A 24,334-nucleotide genomic window follows, 5' to 3' on the forward strand; every position below is an offset into this window, starting at 1 on the left:
AGTGCCTCCCCAAAAAATTTCCACATCGTCCGCTGGGCTGGTGTAACTTGAGCAAAACACCCAAGCCCTGGTCTTTTGCTGTAGCACAGCAGATATTCCAGTTCCCATGCTTCCTCTAGCCAGCAGTGCTAAGTTTAGAAAACTACAGCAAGGGAGCACTGAGTGACTCCAGTAACTGCTTAAGCACCTCTCAGAATTAGTTAATGATTCAATGGACTGTACTCCCGTTTTAGGTTAAGATTAACTGACCACTTTTTCCGGACAATTTTTTTACAAGCATTACCATTCATCCACAATCCTTCCAATATGGTAAAAACCCGGATCATGCCTCCTCTGTAATATTTCTACATTGAGAATAGATGTAGCTTTCTTTGCCTCCCGTGAGAACTCCATGATTTAATGATGTGTTTATATTAGCTGTGTTTCATGTAACTTACATTGGCATAGTATTTTACGTAATTGTTTAAACCTGCATTTACAAATGCATATTTCATGGGAACAATAAAAACTTTAACAGTGCCATGCCTTAACTTTCAGTGGGTTTGGGAATATTAATCTGAAGCACATTTGCTGTGGCTCAGTTGGTAGTACTTTCCTCTTTCAGTTAGAAGACAGTGGGTTCAAGTCTCACTCCAGAGACTGAAATACAAGTTTAAGCTGATGCTCCAGTGTAGTACTGACAGAGTGCTATGGTGTTGGAGGTATCATTTGATCAGATGTGCGATTAAACCAAGGCCCTACTTTGGAAGAACAAAGAACAAAGAACAGTACAGCACAGGAACAAGCCATTCAGCCCTCCAAGCCTGCGCCGATCTTGATGCCTGCCTAAACTAAAACCTTCTGCACTTCCGGGGACCGTATCCCTCTATTCTATGAAGTTTCAGTAGGGGAGCATTTCGGGAACAGTGACCATAATTCCGTAAGTTTTAAGGTACTTGTGGATAAGGATAAGAGTAGTCCTCGGGTGAAGGTGCTAAATTGGGGGAAGGCTAATTCTAACAATATTAGGCAGGAGCTGAAGAATTTAGATTGGGGGCGGCTGTTTGAGGGTAAATCAACATCTGACATGTGGGAGTCTTTCAAACGTCAGCTGATCAGAATCCAGGACCAGCATGTTCCTGTGAGGAAGAAGGATAAGTTTGGCACGTTTCGGAACCTCGGATAACGCGGGATATTGTGAGCCTCGTCAAAAAGAAAAAGGAAGCATTCGTAAGATCTGGAAGGCTAGGAACAGACGAATCCCTTGAGGAATATAAAGAAAGTAGGAAGGAACTTAAGCAAGGAGTCAGGAGGGCTAAAAGGGGTTATGAGAAGTCATTGGCAAACAGGATTAAGGAGAATCCCAAGGCTTTTTATACATATATAAAGAACAAGAGGGTAACCAGGGAAAGGGTTGGCCCACTCAAGGACAGGGAAGGGAATCTATGTGTGTAGCCAGAGGAAATGGGCGAGGTAGTAAATGAGTACTTCGCATCAGTAATCACCAAGGAGAAGGACTTGGTGGATGATGAGCCTAGGGAAGGGAGTGCAGATAGTCTCAGTCATCTCATTATCAAAAAGGAGGAGGTGTTGGGTGTCTTGCAAAGCATTAAGGTAGATAAGTCCCCAGGGCCTGATGGGATCAACCCCAGAATACTGAGGGAGGCAAGGGAAGAAATTGCTGCCGCCTTGACAGAAATCTTTGCATCCTCATTGGCTACAGGTGAGGTCCCAGAGGACTGGAGAATAGCAAATGTTGTTCCTTTGTTTAAGAAGGGTAGCAAGGATAATCCAGGAAATTATAGGCCGGTGAGCCTTACATCAGTGGTAGGGAAATTATTAGAGAGGATTCTTCGGGACAGGATTTACTCCCATTTGGAAACAAATGGACTTATTAGCAAGAGGCAGCATGGTTTTGTGAAGGGGAGGTCATGTCTCACTAATTTGATTGAGTTTTTTGAGGAAGTGATGAAGATGATTGATGAAGGAAGGGCAGTGGATGTTATCTATATGGATTTCAGTAAAGCCTTTGACAAGGTCCCTCATGGCAGACTGGTACAAAAGGTGAAGTCACACGGGATCAGAGGGGAGCTGGCAAGATGGATACAGAACTGGCTCAGTCATAGAAGACAGAGGGTAACAGTGGAAGGGTGCTTTTCTGAATGGAGGGCTGTGACTAGTGGTGTTCCGCAGGGATCAGTGCTGGGACCTTTGCTGTTTGTAGTATATATAAATGATTTGGAGGAAAATGTAGCTGGTCTGATTAGTATATTTGCGGACGACACAAAGGTTGGTGGAGTTGCGGACAGTGATGAGGATTGTCAGAGGATACAGCAGGATATAGATCGGTTGGAGACTTGGACGGAGAAATGGCAGAGGAGTTTAATCCGGACAAATGTGAGGTAATGCATTTTGGAAGGTCTAATGCAGGTGGGAAGTATACAGTAAATGGCAGAACCCTTAGGAGTATTGACAGGCAGAGAGATCTGGGCATACAGGTCCACAGGTCACTGAAAGTGGCAACGCAGGTGGATAAGGTAGTCAAGAAGGCATACGGCATGCTTGCCTTCATCGTTCGGGGCATAGAGTATAAAAATTGGCAAGTCATGCTGCAGCTGTACAGAACTTTAGTTAGGTCACACTTAGAATATTGTGTGCAATTCTGTTCGCCACACCACCAGAAGGACGTGGAGGCTTTGGAGAGGGTACATAGGAGGTTTACCAGGATGTTGCCTGGCCTGGAGTGCATTAGCTATGAGGAGAGGTTGGATAAACTCTGATTGTTTTCACTGGAACGACGGAGGTGGAGGGGCAACGTGATAGAGGTTTACAAAGTTATAAGCGGCATGGACAGAGTGGATAGTCAGAAGCTTTTTCCCAGGGTGGAAGAGTCAAGTTACTAGGGGACATAGGTTTAAGGTGAGAGGGGCAAAGTTTAGAGGGGATGTGCGAGGCAAGTTCTTTACACAGAGGGTGGTGAGTGCCTGGAACTTGTTGCCGGGGGAGGTGGTGGAAGCAGGTACCATAGAGACGTTTAAGAGGCATCTTGACAAATACATGAATAGGATGGGAATAGAGGGATACGGACCCCGGAAGTGCAGAAGGTTTTAGTTTAGTCAGGCATCAAGATCGGCACAGGCTTGGAGGGCCGAATGGCCTGCTCCTGTGCTGTACTGTTCTTTGTTCTTTATTCCCATCCTATTTATGTGTTTGTCAAGATGCCTCTTAAATGTCGCTATCGTACCTGCTTCCACCACCTCCCCCGGCAGCAAGTTCCAGGCACTCACCACCTTCTGTGTAAAGAACTTGCCTCGCATGTCCCCTCTAAACTTTGCCCGTCTCACCTTAAACCTATGTCCCCTAGTAACTGACTCTTCCACCCTGGGAAAAAGCTTCTGACTATCCACTCTGTCCATGCCACTCATAACTTTGTAAATCTCTATCATGTCGCCCCTCCACCTCCGTCGTTCCAGTGAAAACAATCCGAGTTTATCCAACCTCACCTCATAGCTAATGTCCTCCAGACCAGGCAACATCCTGGTAAACCTCTTCTGTATCCTCTCCAAAGCCTCCACGTCCTTCTGGTAGTGTGGCAACCAGAATTGCATGCAATATTCTAAGTGTGGCCTAACTAAAGTTCTGTACAGCTGCAGCATGACTTGCTGCATTTAAGGTAGACATTAAAACAAAAAATCCCATGACACTATTATGAAAAAGAGCAGGGGAGTTATCCCCAGCTAATAATCATCCTTTAATCAATATCAATAAAAAAAGAGATTACCTGGTTGCTACCACATTGCTGTCTGTGGGAGCTTGCCGTGTGCAAATTGGCTGCCATCTTTCCTATATTACAACAGTGGCTGTACTTCAAGTGCTTTGGTGCGTCATGAAAGGTGTGATATAAATGCAAGTCTTTCTTATTTTATTTGTTGCCAGCGTGTGCGTGGCACTGGCCTGGCTGCAGCTAGTGCCCATCCCTTATTGCTCCAAGAAGGCCAACAGACATTTAGTGCTCCTGCAGTTGCTGTGACTCTGTCATATAGAGTGGTGGCCTGACCAAATCAAAGGCCCACAGCTCCGTGGTTCTCATCAGACCCGCGGAAATTGCCAGTGAAATTGCAGAGCCGGATTCCCTTTGCCAATGGGAACGCGAAACCCCAGCTTCCAGTGAAGAGTGACTGGAACATCAGTACCTGATAAACGGAAGGGCAGCACACAGAAACTGTGCATAACTCCTTCAGCACTGTTTCAGCACTACGTCGTGAATCCCAAATGGAGCCTGGGTTGGGAATTCCTTTGCGTGTTGGCAATGATGTGCAAAATAATTATTTGAATTATCTGTAGTCGATGGTTAGAAAATAAATATGGTCCACACAGGGACTTTGCTTATCTGACTGGAGGACATCTTTCTGTGAGGTATGAAGCCATCTTTTTAGTTATATTTGCACAACTTTCCCAAACTCCTTATACAACACAGCAGTTGTGGCTGGGAGGCTGAGTGACCTGACCCCAGGCCAGTTCCTCTGCTGCTCTGAGTTACTTGCTAGAATGTACATAAAATTGCCTGAGTGGGAAGCCTCCTGCCACCCCTCGAGTGTAGATAATTAGGGGGTGATCTAATTGGGGCGCTTGAGATGATTAAACGATTTGATAGTGTTATGACTGAGGCGGGAGGAGTGCACTGTTTATTCTAGTTCCACTTCTCCATGGGTTGCAACATATATTTACATTTTTTCCCACTTACCAATATGGTCAATCATAGACTCTATTTTTTAATCCCAGAATAAAACACACCAACCAGGTTTCGTTAACAAGCAACAAAATTATCAATTTATTATAAAACAAGTCCGAACCAGTAATGAAGTAACATATTAACACAGATTGAGATATTAAAATTTCCTTTTACCTGAGCCCCTCACACTCACACACACACTTACACACACACTGGTTAACCGGACAAACAAAAGGGATTTGCGTTTTAGAGCTCTATTACAGAAAAAAATCAGATTTTTAAAAAACACTTAGGTTAAATACTTGCTACTTCTTGAAGAAAGAGAAGATATGGAAAGATGCCCTTTGTTTTGGTTTGGCGCCTCAAATGCATATAGACAGTTGTCACTGGGATCTTCCTATTACAGTTTTTTTTAGGTGACGTTGAAGATCAGTTTAGGTAGGCATCCAGGAAATGTAGCAACAAAGGTTTCAGACACAGGCCTTACAGAAGAAATGCAGCAACAGTTTAGTCTTCTTACACTTGCTTCTCAAGAAATGGAAAACTGGCAGTTTTTTTTTCAAAGAGCTGGAACAGACTGAGTTGGGGTGGTTTGTTCTTCTTGGCACGTTTTCTCCAGCTGTCCTTTTTAAAATTATTGTCCATATCCCTACTCACTGTCCAAAGCAAAACCATAAACAATGTCACAAGAGACAAGCTGCCTGACCTCTATAAATCTTGACCTGTCACTTCTCTGCAAACATCTTTCCCCAAGTCAAAAACAACCCCTGCTGGGTAATTATCTGCAGACAGGTGTTTTCCAGTAATTGTTCATTTTCAAGCACAGTCCAAAAACCTTCTGGCGACCTCCCTTAAAAAAATTCACAAAATTCCAGCATCTATGGAATCTCTTCAGTTTTGAAACACAAATCTTCACAATATACCATAAAAATGGAAGCGCTCATAACAATAGGGTAGATGGAAAGAAACCATTTCCTCTAGTGGGACAGTCTAGAACAAGGGGGTATAAGAATTAGAGTTTGGCCATTCAGGAGTGACATAAGGAAGCACTTCTTTACACAAAAGTGGAAATCCGGGACATCCCCCAAAAATAGATTTTTTTGATTCATTCATGGGATATGAGCATCACTGGCAAGGCCACTGTTTATTGCGCATCCCTAATTGTCCTTGAAAAAGTGATGGTGAGCCACCTTCTTGAACCACTGCAGTCCAAGTGGTGTAGGTGCACCCATAGTGCTTTTTTCTGTAGAAGTTTGATAGAATTGAGTGACACGCTAGGCCATTTCAGAGGGCAGTTAAGAATCAACCACATTGCTCTGGATCTGGAGTCACATGTTGGCCAGACCAGGTAAGGGTGGCAGATTTCCTTCCCTGAAGGGGATTAGTGAATTAGATGGGTTTTCTACAACAATCCAGTAGTTTCATTGTCATTATGAATGAGACAAGTATTTTTATTCCAGATTTATTTGAATTGAAATTCACCTAGCTTCTGTGGCGGGATTTGAACTCATGTCTCCAGAACATTAGGCTAGGCCTCTAGATTACCAATCCAATAACATTACCATTATGCTACCATCCATTTCAAAACCATAATTGATAGATTTTGTCAGGCAAGAGTGTTAAGGATTACAGAAACAAGGCAGGTAGCTACAGTTACAATACAGATCAGCCATGAAATAATTGAATGGTGGAACAGGCTGGAGCAGACTACCTCTGTTCCTATGTTCCCTACCCCAATAATGAAGCACTCCACCTTTACTCACTGCTTCCTACAGTGCTGCTTCTACAGGCAGGGAGTGATGTGGTGAACTGCAGACATCGAGCCATGCCCCAGTGCATTGCATCACAGTGAAAAATGATATGAAGTGATTGTTTAATATGTCTTTGATGAATGAATCTCTGTAAAGCGATGCACTAAGCTGGACCATGTGAGGGCTTCCTGCTGATCAAATGGCACCTTCTTAAAAAGCTAATTTATCAACCATTGAAAATACATATCATTGTTTGGTGGTGTTTGATGTTGCTATGGCCTCACTGGCCTTCAAGTTGCCATTGGTCTCTACAGTGCTCATAATTTCTGGTTCAGTTGCAATCTGACCAATTGTTTGAACTGTGGCAGCCCCAAAGACTTTGAAGAATGAGCAACAAAACACACAGCTTATCTTCTAGAATCAGAGAATCTTACAGCACAGAATGAGGCCATTTGGTGCATCGTATCTGTACTGGTTCTTTGAAAGAGCTATCCAATAAGTGCTACACTCCCTGCTCTTTCTCCACAGCCCTTCAAATTCTTTCTCTTTAAATATATATTCAATTCCCTTTTGAAAGTTACTATTGAATCTGCTTTCACCACGCTTTCAATCAGTGAATTGCATGAGCTCACTACATGAAAAAATTCTCATCTCTACCCTTTGATTATTTTTTGCCAATTATCTTAAATTGTGTCCTCTGGTTATGGGCCCTCCTGCCAGTAGAAACAACTTCTCCCTGTCTGCTCTACCAAAACCCTTAATAATTTTAAACCTCTCGATTAAATCTCCCTGCTCTAAAGAAAAGCTTTTAAAGGCTCCTAATTTCTGTTCTGAACTGTACAGCTCGTTATCTGGGAGGGACCAGGCACTTTCCTTCAAGGAATGACATAGGTGATTGGCAATCCAGCCTGAAGCAGCAGATCAGGGAATGACCCATAACTTCTGCACATGTCAAGTCACTAGATGGAAAAGTACAAACTGAAACATTCAAGAAGCAATTGAATCAATTTATGATTCAGTCAGGAGTACAGAATTAGGGCTTGTGTTAGGCAAGAAGATGACAAATGGCCCGGTACATTGGTACATAACATCTCCCAAGTGTTGCTCACAGTAAGTCAGATACCACAGTTTTAGATGCACAGGAGTGTTATAAGATGTATTATTCTGCTGCAAAGATGGATCTTTGCAGAACTTCGTCTGTCCCTTAAAGACTGCACCCTCCTCCAAAGACTTGAGCACATAATCCAGGCGGCCGTTTCAGTGCTGTACTGAGAGAGAGCTGCACTATTGGAGGCATTGTGCTTAGGATGAGAGATTAAAACAAGACCCCATCTGCCCAAGACCCCACCTGCCCTCTCGGCAGATGTAAAAGATCCCATTGCACTATTTGAAGAAGAGCAGGTGAATTCTCTCTGGTGTCGCGACAAACATTTATCCCTCAACCAACACCAAAAAACAGATTATTTGGTCATTATCAAATTGCTGTTTGTGGGGCCTTGCTGATAACAAATTGGTTGTCACACTTCTTCCATTACAACTGTGACTACACTTCAAAAAGTACTTCACTGGATGGTAAAGTGCCTTGGCACATCCTGTGGTCATGAAAGGCACTAGATAAATACAAGTATTTCTTTCAAGGTTCAATTACTGTAAATAACACTTCCTGAGGTCATCTAGAGTGCAATTGCTGTCACCATGAGTAACAATGTGAACAGTTTTATAGCAATTGGAATGTTAGCAATGAAGTGTTAAAGGAAAGAGTTACAAGGTGTAAGTGTTACAGGAAGTACATGCTTGATTCATAGCTTTCAAATGTTTTATAGCTATAAGAGCCATCCCTCCATTTCTGCAGTTACCTTTCACGTCCCTCTCACTTACTTATAAGGACAGTTGCTGGTTGGCTTCGCACCCCAACTCCAGCGCTTGTGGCTGCTGCCACTTCCACATGGTATAGCACGCCAGCTATCAGTCCTCGAACAACCGTTGAATGGACAGTTCCATCAATTGACTTGTTGACATGGAAACGGGTATCATTCCCCAAGCACCAAATCTACCAGAGCAAACACATCAAATCAAAAACAGTATCATTCACAGGAACAAAACACGAATGAAGATTGAAACAAATAAAAGCAATGCAGCAACATATAAATCTGTTTTTACATCAGACACTATCAATGGGATCTTTTGTTTAAACTTATTTTGTTTTGAAAATGACATATAGTATCTAGAAAATCTCAATTACTTTTCACTCAGCATCCAGCCACATGGGTCACTATGTAGCTGTGGGCAATGAACTGAGACAAGGCTTTGTGATAATGTCCTGTTTTAGAAACAACAATTTAATTATAAAGTTATTAATGTGGGATTAAGTGATTAGGCAGTGAGAGACTGTGCAACTGCCGTCTACACCAACCAAGGGATTACCAGAGCTTCAAGTACAATGTAATCAGCTGGTTATTAATTTGTAATGAACAGAGAACATTGTGATATGGAAGATATTATGAGTCAATATTAATGGCGTACATACACATATCTATCACTTCATAATTACAGAGTTATTTATAGAAACAAATGTAATGTATTGCCAGATAGTTTCTCCAACTGCCTTAATACCTTAAGATTAAGGTTTATTAGGAAGTCCAGACCTAAAATATATTTATCTGCTGAAACCAAGGGAGGATGGTAACAGGTCTGGTTCTGATGGCCAATTTGACAGGACACTGAATGTTGAGCATTCATGATTATTTTTAAGAACAGAATAACAATTACAGGATGAGGAAGAGGCCATTTTGCCCATTGGAGCTTATCCTGATAATACCCAAACACATCTAGCCAGCATCCAACTGTGATCTGAATTCGGCTGATGGTCTTTGTCTCTTCTAGCCTGTCTGACAGATTATTCCAAACATTCCTCACCCTCTGAGGGGGGAATTTTAATCCCAAAAAACAGGCAGGTTTAGGTCAGGTGGAGGTTAAAGTGATAAAATTCTGAACCTTGACCCCAACTCGCCCAGTTCCGGTTTTAATGGAAGCAGAATAAGGGGGCTGCTCCCAGGAGGCAGGTAGACAATTTAGATATTGTTGTGAGGCTGTGTGCCTCATATATATCCACCATTTTAAAGTTAATCCAGCAGCTAAAGGAAGGTGAGGACTGTTGGGTCAAGGAGTTAAAGGCCTTTCCACTTACCTGCCTCACCAATCCCCTGTGATTTGACACCCCTCTGACCCTTCCAATCCACCCTTGATCACCCCCCTCCAAGGCCTCCGAGCACCACTTGAGGTTTCTGACTTCCCGCATCCCCCCTACCCCACCGCCCCCGAGGCTTCTGACCTCACTCAGCCTCTGATTTCTCAGTCCCTCAGGCCACCCAACCCCAATCAGGGATCAGGGATCGGACCCTCCTCTTGCCACCCTTGGGTCAGGAATTAGACCCTTCCTGGGATCAGAACACCACCACCGCACCCCCCTCCCCAACCCATTGCCCACCCCAGGTTGGGGAGGTCCTGTGACCTCTTCTCCAGAATTCCATGCCCATTTGGAAACCAAGCTTGTCAATCAGGCTGACATTCAGATGATGAACCTATCAGTGATGGATTTAAAACTTCACAGCAGGTGGGGAAACACTGCTTCCAGTGGGTCAACACATAACATTTCCCCTTCTGTGACAATATAAGGGGAAGCTTTCTGACTGCGTGTCCCTGGCAGGGAGCCCAACCTGCAGGAGCATGTATCGAGTAATTGTGGGCGACTCGGCCCAATTTCCCATCAATTCATTTTTCTGGCCAGAATACTGTGGGGAGAGTGACTGTGATTTCAGGGTCTGTGCTCCCAATGGGTGAGGCTGTTCAATGGGAATGTGCATTCCTAAAGGCTACCTATAAATATCAGTTTTCAGTACGTATATTTAGATTTAATTTACACTCACTTAGTTTTGTTTACACTGAAGCAATATTTTCAGCTTATGTCTATTAAAGCCTGGCTACCTGACCCGAACCCGACTAAATGTGTCAGGTTTGGGTCGGGTCGGAATTCCGAGTCCAGCATTCGGGCTCGGGTCAGGTCAGGCTGGACACTGTTTCCAGGAAGTCACGGGATCAGGCTTAACCATGATTCCCCACAACTCCAGCTGCCGGAACAGATGAAGGAGATTCGTGTTGGGTCGGGTCGGGTCGGGCGCGAAAAAAAATTAAGGGGCTCGGGTTCAGGTTGGCTGTAGTCGGGTTGGGTCCGGGTTGGATTTTAATTTTATACCCGAGCCAGGCTTTAAGAAGATAAGAACTAGGAGCAGGAGTAGACAATTCAGTCCCTTGAGCCTGCTCCACCACTCAATACGACCATGGCTGATCTCATCTCGGCCTCAACTCCACTTTCCTGCCCGTTCTCCATAACCCTTCAACCCATTACTAATTAAAAATCTATCTCCTCCTTAAATTTACTCAATGTCCCGGTATCCACCACACTCTGGGGTAGTGAATTCCACAGATTCACAACCCTTTGAGAGAAGTAATTTCTCCTCATCTCTGTTTTAAATCTGCTACCACTTCTCCTAAAGCTATGACTTCTCATTCTAGATTGTCCCACCAGAGGAAACATCCTATCTACGTCTACTTTGTCAACCCCCTTAGTCATCTCATATACCTCAATTAGATCTCCTCTCATTCTTCTAAACTCTCGAGAGTAAAGGCTTAAACTGCTCAATCTCTCTTCATAAGACAAACCCCTCATCTCTGGAATCAATCTAGTGAACCTCCTCTGAACTGCCTCCAATGCAACTGCATCCCTCCTCAAGTAAGGGGACCAAAACTGTACGCAATACTCCAGGTACGGTCTCACTAATGCCTTGTACAGCAACACTTCCCTACTTTTATACTCTATTCCTTTAGCAATAAATGCCAATACTCCATTTGCCTTCCTTAAAACCTGCTGCACCTGCATACTAGTTTTCTGCGATTCATGCACAAGGACACCCAGATCCCTCTGTACCGATGCACTCTGAAGTTTCTCTCCATTTAGATAATAATTTGCCTTTCTATTCTTCCAACCAAAATGGATAACCTCACACTTATCCACGTTAAACTCCATCTGCCAAATTTTGCCCCATTCACCTAACCTATCCATATCCATTTGTAAATTTCTTATTTCTTTATTGCAACTTACTATCCCACCTATTTTAATGTCATCTGCAAATTTGGCTGTAGTACCTTCTATCCCTGCATCCAAGTCATTAATATAGATTGTAAATAGTTGGGGCCCGAGGACAGAACCCTGTGACACCCCACTCGTTACATCTTGCCAACCAGAAAAAGACCCATTTATTCCGACTCTGTTTTCTGTTGGTTAGCCAATCCTCTATCCAAGCTAATAAATTGTCCCTAACCCCATGTGATCTTACCTTGTGTATTAGCCTTTTGTGTGGCACCTTATCAAATGCCTTCTGGAAGTCCAGATATACTACATCTACAGGGTACCCATTATCCACTTTGCTTGTTACAGCTTTGAAGAACTTTAACAAATTAGTCAAACATGATTTACCCTTCATAAAACCATGCTGACTCTGATGGATTACGTTTTGACTTTCTAAATGTCCTGTTATTACTTCCTTAATAATGGATTCTAACAATTTCCCCACGACAGATGTTAAACTAACTGGTCTATAGTTTCCTACTTTCTGCCTCCCTCTCTTTTTGAATAAGGGCATTATATTAGCTTTTTTCCAATCCACTGGAATCTTTCCTGCATCCAGGGAATTTTGGAATATTATAACCAATGGATCCACTATCTCCGCTGCCACTTCCTTTAAGACCCTAGGATGTAGGCCATCAGCCCCTGGGGACTTGTCTGCCTTCAATCCCAATAGTTTGCTCAGTACTTTTTCCCTAGTGATGATGATTGTTCTAAGTTCCTCCCTTTCTATAACCTCTGCATTACTTGTTACTATTGGGATGGTACTAGTGTCCTCCACCGTGAAAACTGAGGCAAAATACTGATTTAATGTCTCCACCATTTCTGTGTTCCCTCTATTAACTCCCCAATTTCATCCTCCAAGGGACCAACATTCACTTTAGCTACTCTCTTCCCTTTTATATACTTATAAAAGCTTTTGCTATCTGTTTTTATATTTTGCGCTAGATTTCTTTCATAATTTAACTTTGCTCTTTTTATTACTTTTTTAGTAACCCTTTGTTGATCTTTAAAAGTTTCCCAATCTTCCAGTCCGCCACTGGCCTTTAATGTCCATATCCTTCTCTAGACTGGAAAGATTGGAGGTGAAATCTTCACTGACTTACTTTCCTTCGGGATGTGGGGGACATTGACAAAACTATATTTGTTGCCGATGTCTAGTTGCCCTGAGAAGATACTGGTGGTCCTTCTTGAACTGCTGCAGTCCAGTTGTTGATGGTGGTTCCACAAAGATGTTCGAGAGAGAATTCCAGGATTTTGACCCAGTGACGATGAAGGAATGGTGATATATGTCCAAGTCAGGAGGGAGTGTGACATGGAGATGTTGGTCTTTGGAAGACACTGCTACTCTTTCCTTAAAATAGAGTTTCTTTTCATCCAAAAGTGACCAAAAATAGTCAAGTATTAAAAACATCAGATGATCGGTTTTGAATGCTTCAACAAAACTGGAAGAGGAGTTAGAGCTGCTGAAAAGCTGCCTCTTCTGTACTTGCATTTATGATTTTGGTGAAATTTTGGTGATAAAAGAAACAGTCGAACACAGTGTGGCCAATTTTGACTGCCTTCTTTGGGTAAGAAGGCTGCGGCAGCACCTTTAAGATTGTGACGTTCAATTTATAGCCACATTCCTGCTCCTGTTCTACCCTCCACCATTTCCAACTGGTGCTGGAAATGGGTGGCCAGAGCACCTGCCTGTTTCAGGAAGTGCCTAATTAAAGTATGCAAATTGGTGTCCTATGACATACATAGGACACTGATGCAATTGTCAGAAACATAGGCAGAGAATGCATCGCACATGCTTTACCCATGGTATTGGGCTCTTAAAGGGACTCACGAAAACAATAAGGTGCCATCTTTTTTAAATGATTCAGGCAAAAATCTTTGCACACACTTACTGCCCTCCCCCATTAACCCCCCCCCCCCCCGCTCCCGTGATTGCTCCCTCCCAGGTTTGCCACCCCACTTGAAGCTCCAACGTCTGTCACTCTGTGGAGTAGCGAACAGATCTCCTTCCCCCCCGCCACTCCTGATTGATAAACTGCACTTGAATGCTGGATCTGCAGCTCACCAATCAGATGCAAATGAGGCCTGACCATCACAATGTCTCGGGCCTCTCATCAGGAACACCAGGTGGGTGGTCCTGTAGCCCCACCCACTTCCTGCCTGCTGTTCACCTATTAGTGAAAACAGCCCCAGTGGTTTAAATGGACCAATTTTTCAGTGACGTTCTCAGTTAGTGGGGGTACCCCTCAATATGATAATTATGCCGGCTGTAGACAGACTTCTTGCTAGTTCGAGCCAAGACTATATGTGCAGCGTTCAGAGTAAGCATTTGCGCCAGAGGTTTATTTGTAATAATTTTACCTCTACCCTCCTGCTAACCTGCTAGTTAGTGGCAATGCAAGATACATCAAATGGTAAATTGTATCAGCTATTACTACCTGTTCACTCCAAAATCAAGCCCACTACATCTCCCTCTTTAAAAATGCTTTTGGGGTTAATGGTCTTTCCACAATTTAGTCCTAACAAGCAGCAGAGGTTAAAATGTAATCCCTCTTCTGCGATCCCACTTGTAAAATTAAATATACTTTTAAAATTATTGAATGCTAATGATATCATGATGGGATAGGAGTTTCTCAGTAAGTGTGGGGAAACTGAATTAACATCAGTAGAGATATAGTGTCAGCAATACAGGCTGCTGGGGGAAGGGTTACTGAGTGACTGTGAGGGATCTGGATTACTGGTAGAGATACAGTCAGTAACACAAGGCACTGGGGGGAGGGGTTACTGAGTGTGTGAGGGAGCTGGATTAATTATCAGTAGATATACAGTCGATAACACAAAGGCCCATCTTCATCTTCGCCAGCTGGGTGGTAATCTGATGGGGGTAGAAGAGGGGATGAGGGAGGCAGTGGGAAGGAAACACCATTCTGTATAGAACACATTTGATTGTCATTCCTTTGAGATCAATGAAATAAAAATTCAACAGGTTCTATAAAGGACAAGCGATGCGTCCAGCCAGAACACTCACCCTGCCAGTGAGGGTGAAAATCCCACTGGGTGCGAGCAGTTCACATTACTGAGTCTGGCAGTGTGAGGAAGCTGAACTGAAATCAATAGACATGGCTGATTGTTCAACTGGTTAGTAAATTTACACTGGCAGATGAGTCGCCATCCTCTTCGGTTTCACTGTGTGGCGGTTGAGTTCCCAGCGGAACCAAAAAGGCTGTTTCTTTTTCGAAGAACACCATCAATGATTGCCTTCATGTTCCGCTCTGTCAATCTGTCTTTTTGAAGTTAGACACAAGTTTAGTTCTTTACACTGTAGATGGCTGATCAAAATCTGTGGCATTTATACAAGCAAGTTGGCTGATAGTGGAGGGCGAGGCTTGCATTATTATACATGTGCTGAGATTTGGCCAGTTTTCTGTCGTGCTTGCTATCAAATTCATGTATCTCCAATTTGAGAGTGGAAAGGTTGATGCCAGCTACCATTCTGCTTGACGAGTGTTTAAATCTAGAAAAAGATACTGTTAAAAAACATTTCTACCAGAAAGTGCCAAATATAATCCACATTTACTGTTTAAGCTTTTGAGACAAGTATGCATGATGAGACCCCCTTAAAACAAGCCAGCTGTATAGGGAATAAAGATCAATTAAAGTAATGAACATATGGTAAACAGTAACCTTAGCACGATTAAAGGCTCATTGTAAAAATGCCAAGTCCCCATGGATTTACGAGGCTTCTTTTGTTTTCATTCTTCACCTCAGAACAATTATGATTAAATTCTTTAATTAACGTGTCCGAACAGTTGAGAAATTAAGCTAATATATTTTCAGACCTAGGTCATTAGCTTCCCCTGTCCCACTGTTCATTTGATTTATCCCTCATGTGTCCCAGCTTACCCTGTACTCCTGGATGATTCCATTCTGCTCCTCAGCAGGGGGTGGCTCCCAGGACACACTGATACTGGTGCTGTTGCTCAAGCCAATTGTCGCCACGGTAACAGCTTGTGGTGCAGCAGCAGGGGCTGTTTTTGTTTTGTGCAAAGGAGAAAAGAATGTTTAAGTGAAGAGAAAGCACTCCGCAGGACTATGAAACACCTCCTGTTGCAGTTAGTGCCTGAACATATTTGAGATAAAGTGAGTTCAAGGATGTGCAGTGGTCTTGCTGAGGTTAAGGCGGGTCAGCAGTGGTGCTGGGGAGAGGAATTCTAGCAATATTACATGTTCCTGAATAAAGTTTTTTTTGTAATTTACTTCTTTAAAAAATATATAAGATGACATCATGCATATTGTGAAGAAGCTTGTGCCATGTTGCCACCCTGTATTGGCAAGTGACTGCTGTGTCCATATGAACAATTTCTGTGTTGAGAAACAGATATTTTCCTAGGGGCAACCCTCAGTCATGGCAAACAAATAAGATCAGAGCATCTCCTCCCAAAAAAAAGGTGATGAAAGGCTTGCTGTAGTTATTAATGATACTGGGTGCGACATTGTTGATTCCCTCATTGTTTCTTGTCGGAGACAGAGGGCAGCCATTACGTGGCACTGCTCATCACATGTGGACAGTTCACTTAAGGCGGGGAAACCTAATGGCCCATCAAGTCCATTTCTTCCACACACCATGTGGATTCCATTGTATCACGCTTTACCCAGCCTATTTAACCCTTCATGGAAAGGCTCAAGCCCAGTAGATCATTGACAGACTGGATCCCAACCCCCTTCATTGTTACTTCAAGTCAAGCTACAGTCTTTGTTTTAAGTGTTAAATAAAGTCAATCCGCCAACTCTTTAAGTTGTATCATATTTTTGCACACCAGCTATAAGAGAAATGCCACGTACACTGGGGCAGAGCCTGGATCGGGACTACTGGTGAATGTCTGTTTTCCGAGTTTTGTTAATGGGGACTGTCCATGAAAAGGAGTATTTACTCAGTTGCCATTTCATTGAATTCCCTGTCTCTCTCTCTGTCCCCTTGTGCTATGTGGTACTCCATAGCTGGGAGGCTGGACAGAAAGCTTTCTCCCAAAGCCTTTAGAAACACTGATCTGAAAACAGATGTGAGGAGGAGATCTGAACAGGAAGAAACGGTGAAGAATAAGAAACAGGAGATTGAATGGCAGATTGTTGGTAGCTGCTTCTGTGACCATCTGCACCTTGGGTTATGGATTTTAGCTGCTATGGGAGACCCTCCACTCCAACTATCTTGATCTCAGGTTATTGAATGGAAGAAAATATGGCTATAAAAGGAGATTTTCTAGGTAAGTAGACCATGCTTTACTTGATCTGATTTTACTCCACAGTCCTATTAACCTTTTGCTTTTGCAGGTTAGAAACCAATCTACAACGCAACAGCCTGAGATCTGTTGATGTAATGATGCTGTTTCAATCTGAGGCTCTTAGTGTGGTACATCAAATAAGGCTTTAACTTCAATTTAAAGAAGAACTGCTTCCATTTTAAATGTCTCAGTCTGTCATGTCATGATGCTGTAATGGTGTCAATTAAAGATTATCATTTGAATACATTAAAGGGGATGAAAATGGTTTGTACCAGTAATGCATAATTGGCTGATAGCAAATCGGCAGCCCATTATATACCAAGCACAATTTTCTATTCTTTTGGTTAATGGAGATGAAAATCAATGGAGATGAAAATTGAGCATGGTATAAAATGGGTTGCCAATTCACTATGAGTCTGTTCCACAATACTGGCACAAACCAATTTCATCCCCAAGGTGTCTGTAAGCTACAGCTTGCGTTCTCAGGTTGTGCCCAGAATCCTACCTTCCTCTGGTGTCCGCACGATGACAGACTCACTGTCCATCCCTTGAAATTCATCAAAATACGGTCGGATCTTAATCTCGTACTCTGTGCCTTTTTTCAAGTCGACAAGAATGGTTGTGCGATCGGCCGGAGATTTCACATCCTGAAAGAGCCAGGTGCTTGTCTTGGTTCGGTACATTACCCGGTAACCCTGAATGAATTGGGCCTGACGATCAACCTGCAATAAAAGCATCAAGACAGAAAGGGTCACATTTATTAATGACTTAAATAGAACAATAAACGGCCAGATATACAACGCCAACGACACAAAGATTGATGGCGTAGTAAATAGTGCACATGGGAGCATAAAATTACCAAAAGATAGTTATAGATTAAGTCAAGAAAGGATAAATCCTAGTATTTTTTAAATGGTGAAAATCTTGGAACAGTGGAGGTCCAAAGACATTTAGGGATCCATGTACATAGATAACTCAAATGTCACAGTCAGGTGCAAACCATAATCAAAAAGGCTAATGGAGCGTTCCCCTTCATATTTTAAGGGGCGCTACATCTTAGAAAGGTTACACTGGCCTTGGAAGAAATGCAGTGCAAGTTCACCAGAATATTACCAGGCCTCTAAGGCTTAAATTATAAGGGTAGATTACATTAACTTGGCTTGTATTCCCTGGTATATAGGCTAAAGAGTGATTTGATTGAGATTTTTAAGATTTTGAAATGAATTGCTAGGGTAGATTGGGAGAAACGTTTACTGCTGTTGGGGGAGTCTAGGACGCAGAAACATAACCTTAAAATCAGAGCCATGCCATTCAGAAGTTAGGAAACATAACTTCACACAATGTTTGTTTTATTCTTTCATGGGATCTGAGCATCGCTGGCAAGGCCAGCATTTGTTGCCGAACCCTAATTGCCCTTAAGAAGGTGATGGTGAGTCACCTTCTTGAACTGCTATAGTCCAGCTGGTGTATGTACACCTAAAGTACTGTTAAGGGGGAAGTTCCAGGATTTTGACCCAGCGACTGTAAAGGAACAGCGATATAGTTCCAAGTCAGGATGGTGTGTGGCTTAGAGGGGAACTTGCAGGTGGTGGTGTTGCCATGCGCCTGTAGCCCTTGTCCTTCTAGGTGGTAGAGGTTATGGATTTGGAAGGTGCTGTCTTAGAAGGCTTGGCGAGTTGCTGCAGTAGTATGTGGTACAGGCTGCCACTGTGTGGCGGTGGTGGAGGGAGTGAAAGTTTAATGTGGGGTGTTGATCAAGCGGGCTGCTTTGACCTGGATGGTATTGAGTTTCTTGAGCATTGTTGGAGCTACACCTATGCAGGCAAGTGGAGAATATTCTATCACACTCCTAACTTGTATATGATGGACAAGCACCGAGGAGACAGGAGGTGAGTTACTTGCCGCAGAATTCCCAGCCTCTGACCTGTTCTTGTAGCCATAGTATTTATATGGTTGATGTGGTTGAAGTGAGGAACTCACTCTCACAAAAAGTAATAGGTGCTAGCTCAATTAATAATTTTAAATCTGAGTGTGACAGATCTTTGCTAGCCAGGGATTAAGGAGTTTGGAGCCAAGGCAGGAGGATGGAGTCAGGATACACATCAGCTATGACCTCCCTGAATGCTGAAACAGGCTCGAGGGCTGAATGGCCTCCTCCTGTTCCAATGTTCCTGTATTTAGTGAAGGGTCAGCTGTAGTTCTTGCTGTCACTACAGAGATATTACAATACCTTCTGCAGCTGGGGTACATTGAGTATGGCACTAGTCACTGGGCTGGACTTGGACATGAAATGATACATAGCAAAAACAGCATCAAGTTGCTCATTGCCCAATGTGATTTGGTGGTTTGTATACAAGAGATATGGACAGCACTTGTGACTGAAATTATGTGTTCTTATGAAATGCCTCTTTGACAATACACCACGTTGTAACCTATCTAATGATATTAGACAAGGGTTCCATTGGCCACTCATACTCATTCTTCCCCTTAACACACTCGCTGTCACTCTGCCCTTTCCCTTAAATTTCATAGCTGTGGGACACTGCTGTATTCACTACTTACTGTCCAAGTGACCTGAATGGTAGTGGATGTCAAGGTGACAGGCACCTGCAGCTGCACTACCACCTCCCCAAGCTCTCGCTGTACTTGCCGATGGTCCACCCCCTGTCCCGTGGGACTCACATCTGTGGACAATAAGGAGAAGTAATGCAATAAATTTGCACTAATACATTCCACTGCCTTGGTATCTACTAACAGTTATGCTAAGTACTTTAAATGGTCCATTACAGGATTAATTAATCAATAGGAACAACTGCAGCAATGCAGACCCTGTCTAGGAGTTCAAATTAATGGTGCATGCATCAGTCACACATTCAACAATAATGTAAATATCTATAAATCCATTAACATTTTCATTATCATTCATTCTTACAATTAATACAATATATATTATAAATGAAATAATGGAGTAACTGGCTGTAATCTAATCAAAGGTGGAATAAACTATCGGGGTCCAATTTGAGAGATGAGATTACAGCCTTGAGTTGGATTCCCTCATGCCCTGTGTTAATAATTCTTGTCCTACTGGTGTTAATCCAGCTTCCTCACACTGATGCCCTTAGTAACGTCTCCCAGCCAGTGCCCTGTGCTAATGACTATGGTGTAGACTTTATGAATTGACTCTGTCAGTGCAGAGTGCATGTTAGAATTTCAATAGATGGGAAATCCTGCAGTGGCAACTGAACACAGTGTCATCCCAGTATTTTGAAACCAGAACTTCTGTCACTGATCACCAAAACTAGTTGGAGTGGGGCTCTAACTTGTAACCTTACAACTCAAGGAGATGGGAATGCTAGTGCTGAGCCAAAGTTCAACCTCACAATGCTATCATCAAAGGGACTGTGAATCACTCAAAGTTACTCTTGTGCTCCCTCTTCTAGCAGCCAGTTAACAGAGCAGAATTGGACAAAGCCACCTGACAAGACAGCCACGAAATGCTAAGTGGCACAACAAAGTGGTGCAGTGGTTAGCACTACAGCCTCACAGCTCCAGCGACCTGGGTTCAGTTCTGGGTATTGCCTGTGTGGAGTTTGCAAGTTCTCCCTGTGACTGTGTGGGTTTCTGCTGGGTGCTCTGGTTTCCTCCCACAGCCAAAGACTTGCAGGTTGATAGGTAAATTGGCCATTGTAAATTGCCCCTAGTGTAGGTAGGTGGTAGGAGAATGGTGGGGATGTGGTAGGAAATATGGGGGTTAATGTAGGATTAGTATAAATGGGTGGTCGTTGGCTGGCACAGACTTGGTGGGCCGAAGGGCCTGTTTCAGTGCTGTATCTCTAAATAAAAATAAAACCTGAAGGGGGTGGGAGATGCTCATTGCTGTGAAAAAAAGCAAGTTCAGAATGGAGCATGTGTTAAACACAGCTTACCTTGAGTACGGACAGGTTCAGAGATGGGGCTGGGGTCTCCCAAGCCATACATGTTGACTGCACGTATGATAAACAGGTAGATGGTGTTGAGGTTCAGACCAGTCACTGTGTGTTTTTCCACTTTCACATACTCAGCCACCGTTTGCCATGTGCTACCTGCAGATTGACTGAGAAAGAAAGAACAGATGACAATGGGTGGAATGCTGGAGTTTTTAAAATAGTGTCCTCTTTTTCAAACTAAATGATAACTTGGGTGCATCAATTAAAGTCTGCAAATCGTTAAGCAGCTCAGATTTAACAGCAGGTTTGCTCACTGGTATTGTGCTGTCAAGATTTCTTCTAAAATTAACTAGCTCCAGAATTTTCTATGAATTTGGTACATACCTAAAATTAGAATTTTCTTCAAACAAAATTCAACAATTGATTATTGACAATTTTTCACCATTTCTTAACACCACACATTGTTTAGAATATACCCATGGGGAAATAAGCACAAAGAGTGACTTCACTGACTGAAAATCACCTTTGAGGCCAGTTTCCCAGCTAAATCAAAGCTCCAAATAGAAACATGGATGTTATCATTTGAATATCTGATACATTTGAATATGTCAAAGCCTAGAAAGGATGCTGCCAGACTATATTTGTTGGCATTCTTTCCTCAGATATTCAGAATGTTAAATAGTATTTTAATTGGAAATAAATTCATTCTGCCACTCAGTGATATTCTTATTTGCTATTCTTATGGCCAGTCAGAACCTAAGCCACATAATCCATCACACAAGGTCCCTTTAGTGGTTAAAGCTGATGGATGTTCCTCTGTTATGCGTTTGTTCTATCATCAAGATAAAGGTTGCCCTGGGGTGTCTGCAGAGAAAATGAGAGTCCCTTAGACCTCTAGGCTCTGCATTTATATAGCTTTTAAAACTGTAATGTTGTGTGAAGTTGCTTCATTGTAATTTCCAAATCGGTTAGTATTCATAGGATTAGATCAAACCTTTATGATAGACGTTCATCTTGGGTGGGAATCGAAGCACGTTAAAAAAAAATGTAACTATCCAGCAACTAAACTATTGGGTTAATGTATCTGAACATTACATTACACACTAATGGATGGTTAATGGGGCATTCCATTATCCCACTGAAAGTCAACAGGAGCTCAGGTTCCTTGTTTCTCTTTTATTTGTCAGCTGACCCCATATTCTCTTTGCTTTAATACAAAGACATCAGTTTTACACAATACAGACACAGCATGGGGTATAGCCTTAGAGACAAAATCTTTGGGGCTTTAACAGGCCAGTTAAACATGATTGAAGGCCAACTAATGCTGAGGAACTTGTAGATTTTACCTTTCATGTTATTTTCATTCAGGCGAGGGACCTTAGTAGTGGGGAGTGGAATACTTTCCATTTCATCATCTGTTCTGAGCATCTAAAAGGTAAAAATTCCATACTGCCCATGCTTGGTGCATAATACGGGTGCACATTGAGATAATACATCCTCCCAGCCCCTGTTTCAGCATTCATTAAAAAAAATGGGCAGAAAAATCATAGCCTGGGAATGCACAATCTCCAAATCTGCTCTCCTGCTACATGCCAGATGTGGGCAAAGTGGAATTTTACCCCCTAAAGTCAGCCCCAAGCACCCCTTGGTTAGATATGATTTCGGCTAGGTGCAGTGTAAAACTCCCTCTATCTTACACTTCAATTTTCCTAGTATATCTCTGTGGTACTTTTCTATTTCTCAAACCAGCCATCTGATTACCAGCTAAGGCTAAACTGGAGCAGTTTTGTGCTCTGGGCCAATACTAAAAGGTAGCTGGATTGAGACTGTCCAACCTCATTTCTTTCAGGACCCTTACACCCAGTAGACTGCCCAACCTCATTCATAATGAATGAGCTTACATTCATTATATGTCTGGTTGGATTTGAACATAGATTAGAAAGCTGAGAAGCTCAAGCCCAACCCACCAGGCTCCATTCTGTAGTTTACTGCTGCTGGTTTTTCTCTGCCTATCAAACACTGATAAGCATTAACGACTTTGAAAGTTTGACCTGAAATCCTTGGCTGATCAGCAGTATATCAATTTCCAGTTAAAATGATTTACATGCTCAAAACATTAATCATCACTCCAGCCTTGGCATATGCAGTGCTGTTTACCTGACTTCATAAAACACAGCTTGCAACAAGAGTGGAGATCCTGGGATATGGAGACCACCCTGTTTCCATGGCAGAAACCATAGGTGTGTCTGGAATGTACATTCCATGCCTTTGTTACCTGCACACACTCCTGGCCAGCCTCCCATCTTCTGCCCCCTACAAACTTGAAGTCATCCAGAGCTCTCTGCCCATATTCTAACTCAGCAGTCCTATGCTAGCTGATCTACATTGGCTCACAGCCCACCAGCCCCTCAATTTGAAAATTCTCATTCTCGTGTCCAAATTCCTTCATGGCCTATCCCTTTCTATCTCTGCACACTCCCTCAGTTGTACAATGCTTCAAGTGGGTGCAGTGGAATAGTGGTTATGTTACTAAACTAACACTCCTGAAGCCTGACTTACTAGTCTGGAGACATGAGCTCAAATCCATTATGGCAGCTGGGGAATTTAAATTCAGTTAGCTAAATAAATATAGAACTTTCTATTTTTAAAAAAGTTCCAGTATCAGTAATGGTGACCATGGAGCTACTGGGTTGTCATGGTTCACTTAATGTCCTTTAGGGAAGGAAATCTGTTGGCCTTACAAAGAACTACTACAACCCTGTTACCTTAACATCTTTCCAAAATCTGTCTACATATTTGCTCCTCTACCTCCCGCTGGCTGTTGGGAGGCCTGTAGTAAACCCCCAACATTGTGAATGCACCCTTCCTATTCCTGAGCTCCACCCATATTGCCTCGCTGCATGACCCCTCCGAGGTGTCCTCCCACAGTACAGCTGTGATATTCTCCTTAACAAGTAATGCAACACCCCCACCCCTTTTACATCCCTCTCTATCCTGCCTGAAGCTTCTAAATCCTGGAACATTTAGCTGCCAATCCTGTCCTTCCCTCAACCAAGTCTCTGTAATAGCAACAACATCATAGTTCCAAGTACTAATCCAAGCTCTAAGTTCATCTGCCTTACCTGTTATACTTCTCACATTGAAACAAATGCACTTCAGACCATCAGTCCCGCTGTGCTCAGCAACATCTCCCTGCCTGCTCTTCCTCTTAGTCTTACTGGCCTTATTTACTAGTTCCCCCTCATTTATTTCACCTGCTGTCCTACTGCTCTGGTTCCCACCCCCCTGCCACACTAGTTTACCTGGTCTGGCCTATAGGTGACTCCAGACCCACAGCAATGAGGTTAGCTCTTAACTGCTGCCTGATGGGGCCTAGCAAGCCACTCAGCTGATTCAGTGGCAATCAGGGATTGGCAATAAATGCTGGTCTTACCAGCAATGTCCACATCCCATGAATAAATATTTTAATATTCTGTGCTCCT

The 24,334-nt window shown here is 42.9% G+C and overlaps 1 protein-coding gene across 5 annotated transcripts in view; it reads right to left on the minus strand.

The window, feature by feature from the left end:
- Nucleotides 1-24,334, minus strand: part of robo3 (roundabout, axon guidance receptor, homolog 3 (Drosophila)) — a 514,962-nt gene that overhangs the window by 61,510 nt on the left and 429,118 nt on the right. For all 5 annotated transcript variants that reach the window (XM_068053853.1, XM_068053848.1, XM_068053850.1 and 2 more), the window contains exons 12-16: nucleotides 20,853-21,019; nucleotides 19,489-19,610; nucleotides 17,432-17,648; nucleotides 15,551-15,675; nucleotides 8,341-8,512 (exon numbers count right to left, since the gene is read on the minus strand). In XM_068053853.1, the coding sequence (XP_067909954.1) occupies nucleotides 8,341-8,512; nucleotides 15,551-15,675; nucleotides 17,432-17,648; nucleotides 19,489-19,610; nucleotides 20,853-21,019 (803 nt within the window). The remainder of the gene's footprint in view (nucleotides 1-8,340; nucleotides 8,513-15,550; nucleotides 15,676-17,431; nucleotides 17,649-19,488; nucleotides 19,611-20,852; nucleotides 21,020-24,334) is intronic.

Source organism: Heterodontus francisci, chromosome 22 (genome assembly GCF_036365525.1).
Source record: "Heterodontus francisci isolate sHetFra1 chromosome 22, sHetFra1.hap1, whole genome shotgun sequence".
NCBI lineage: Eukaryota > Metazoa > Chordata > Chondrichthyes > Heterodontiformes > Heterodontidae > Heterodontus > Heterodontus francisci.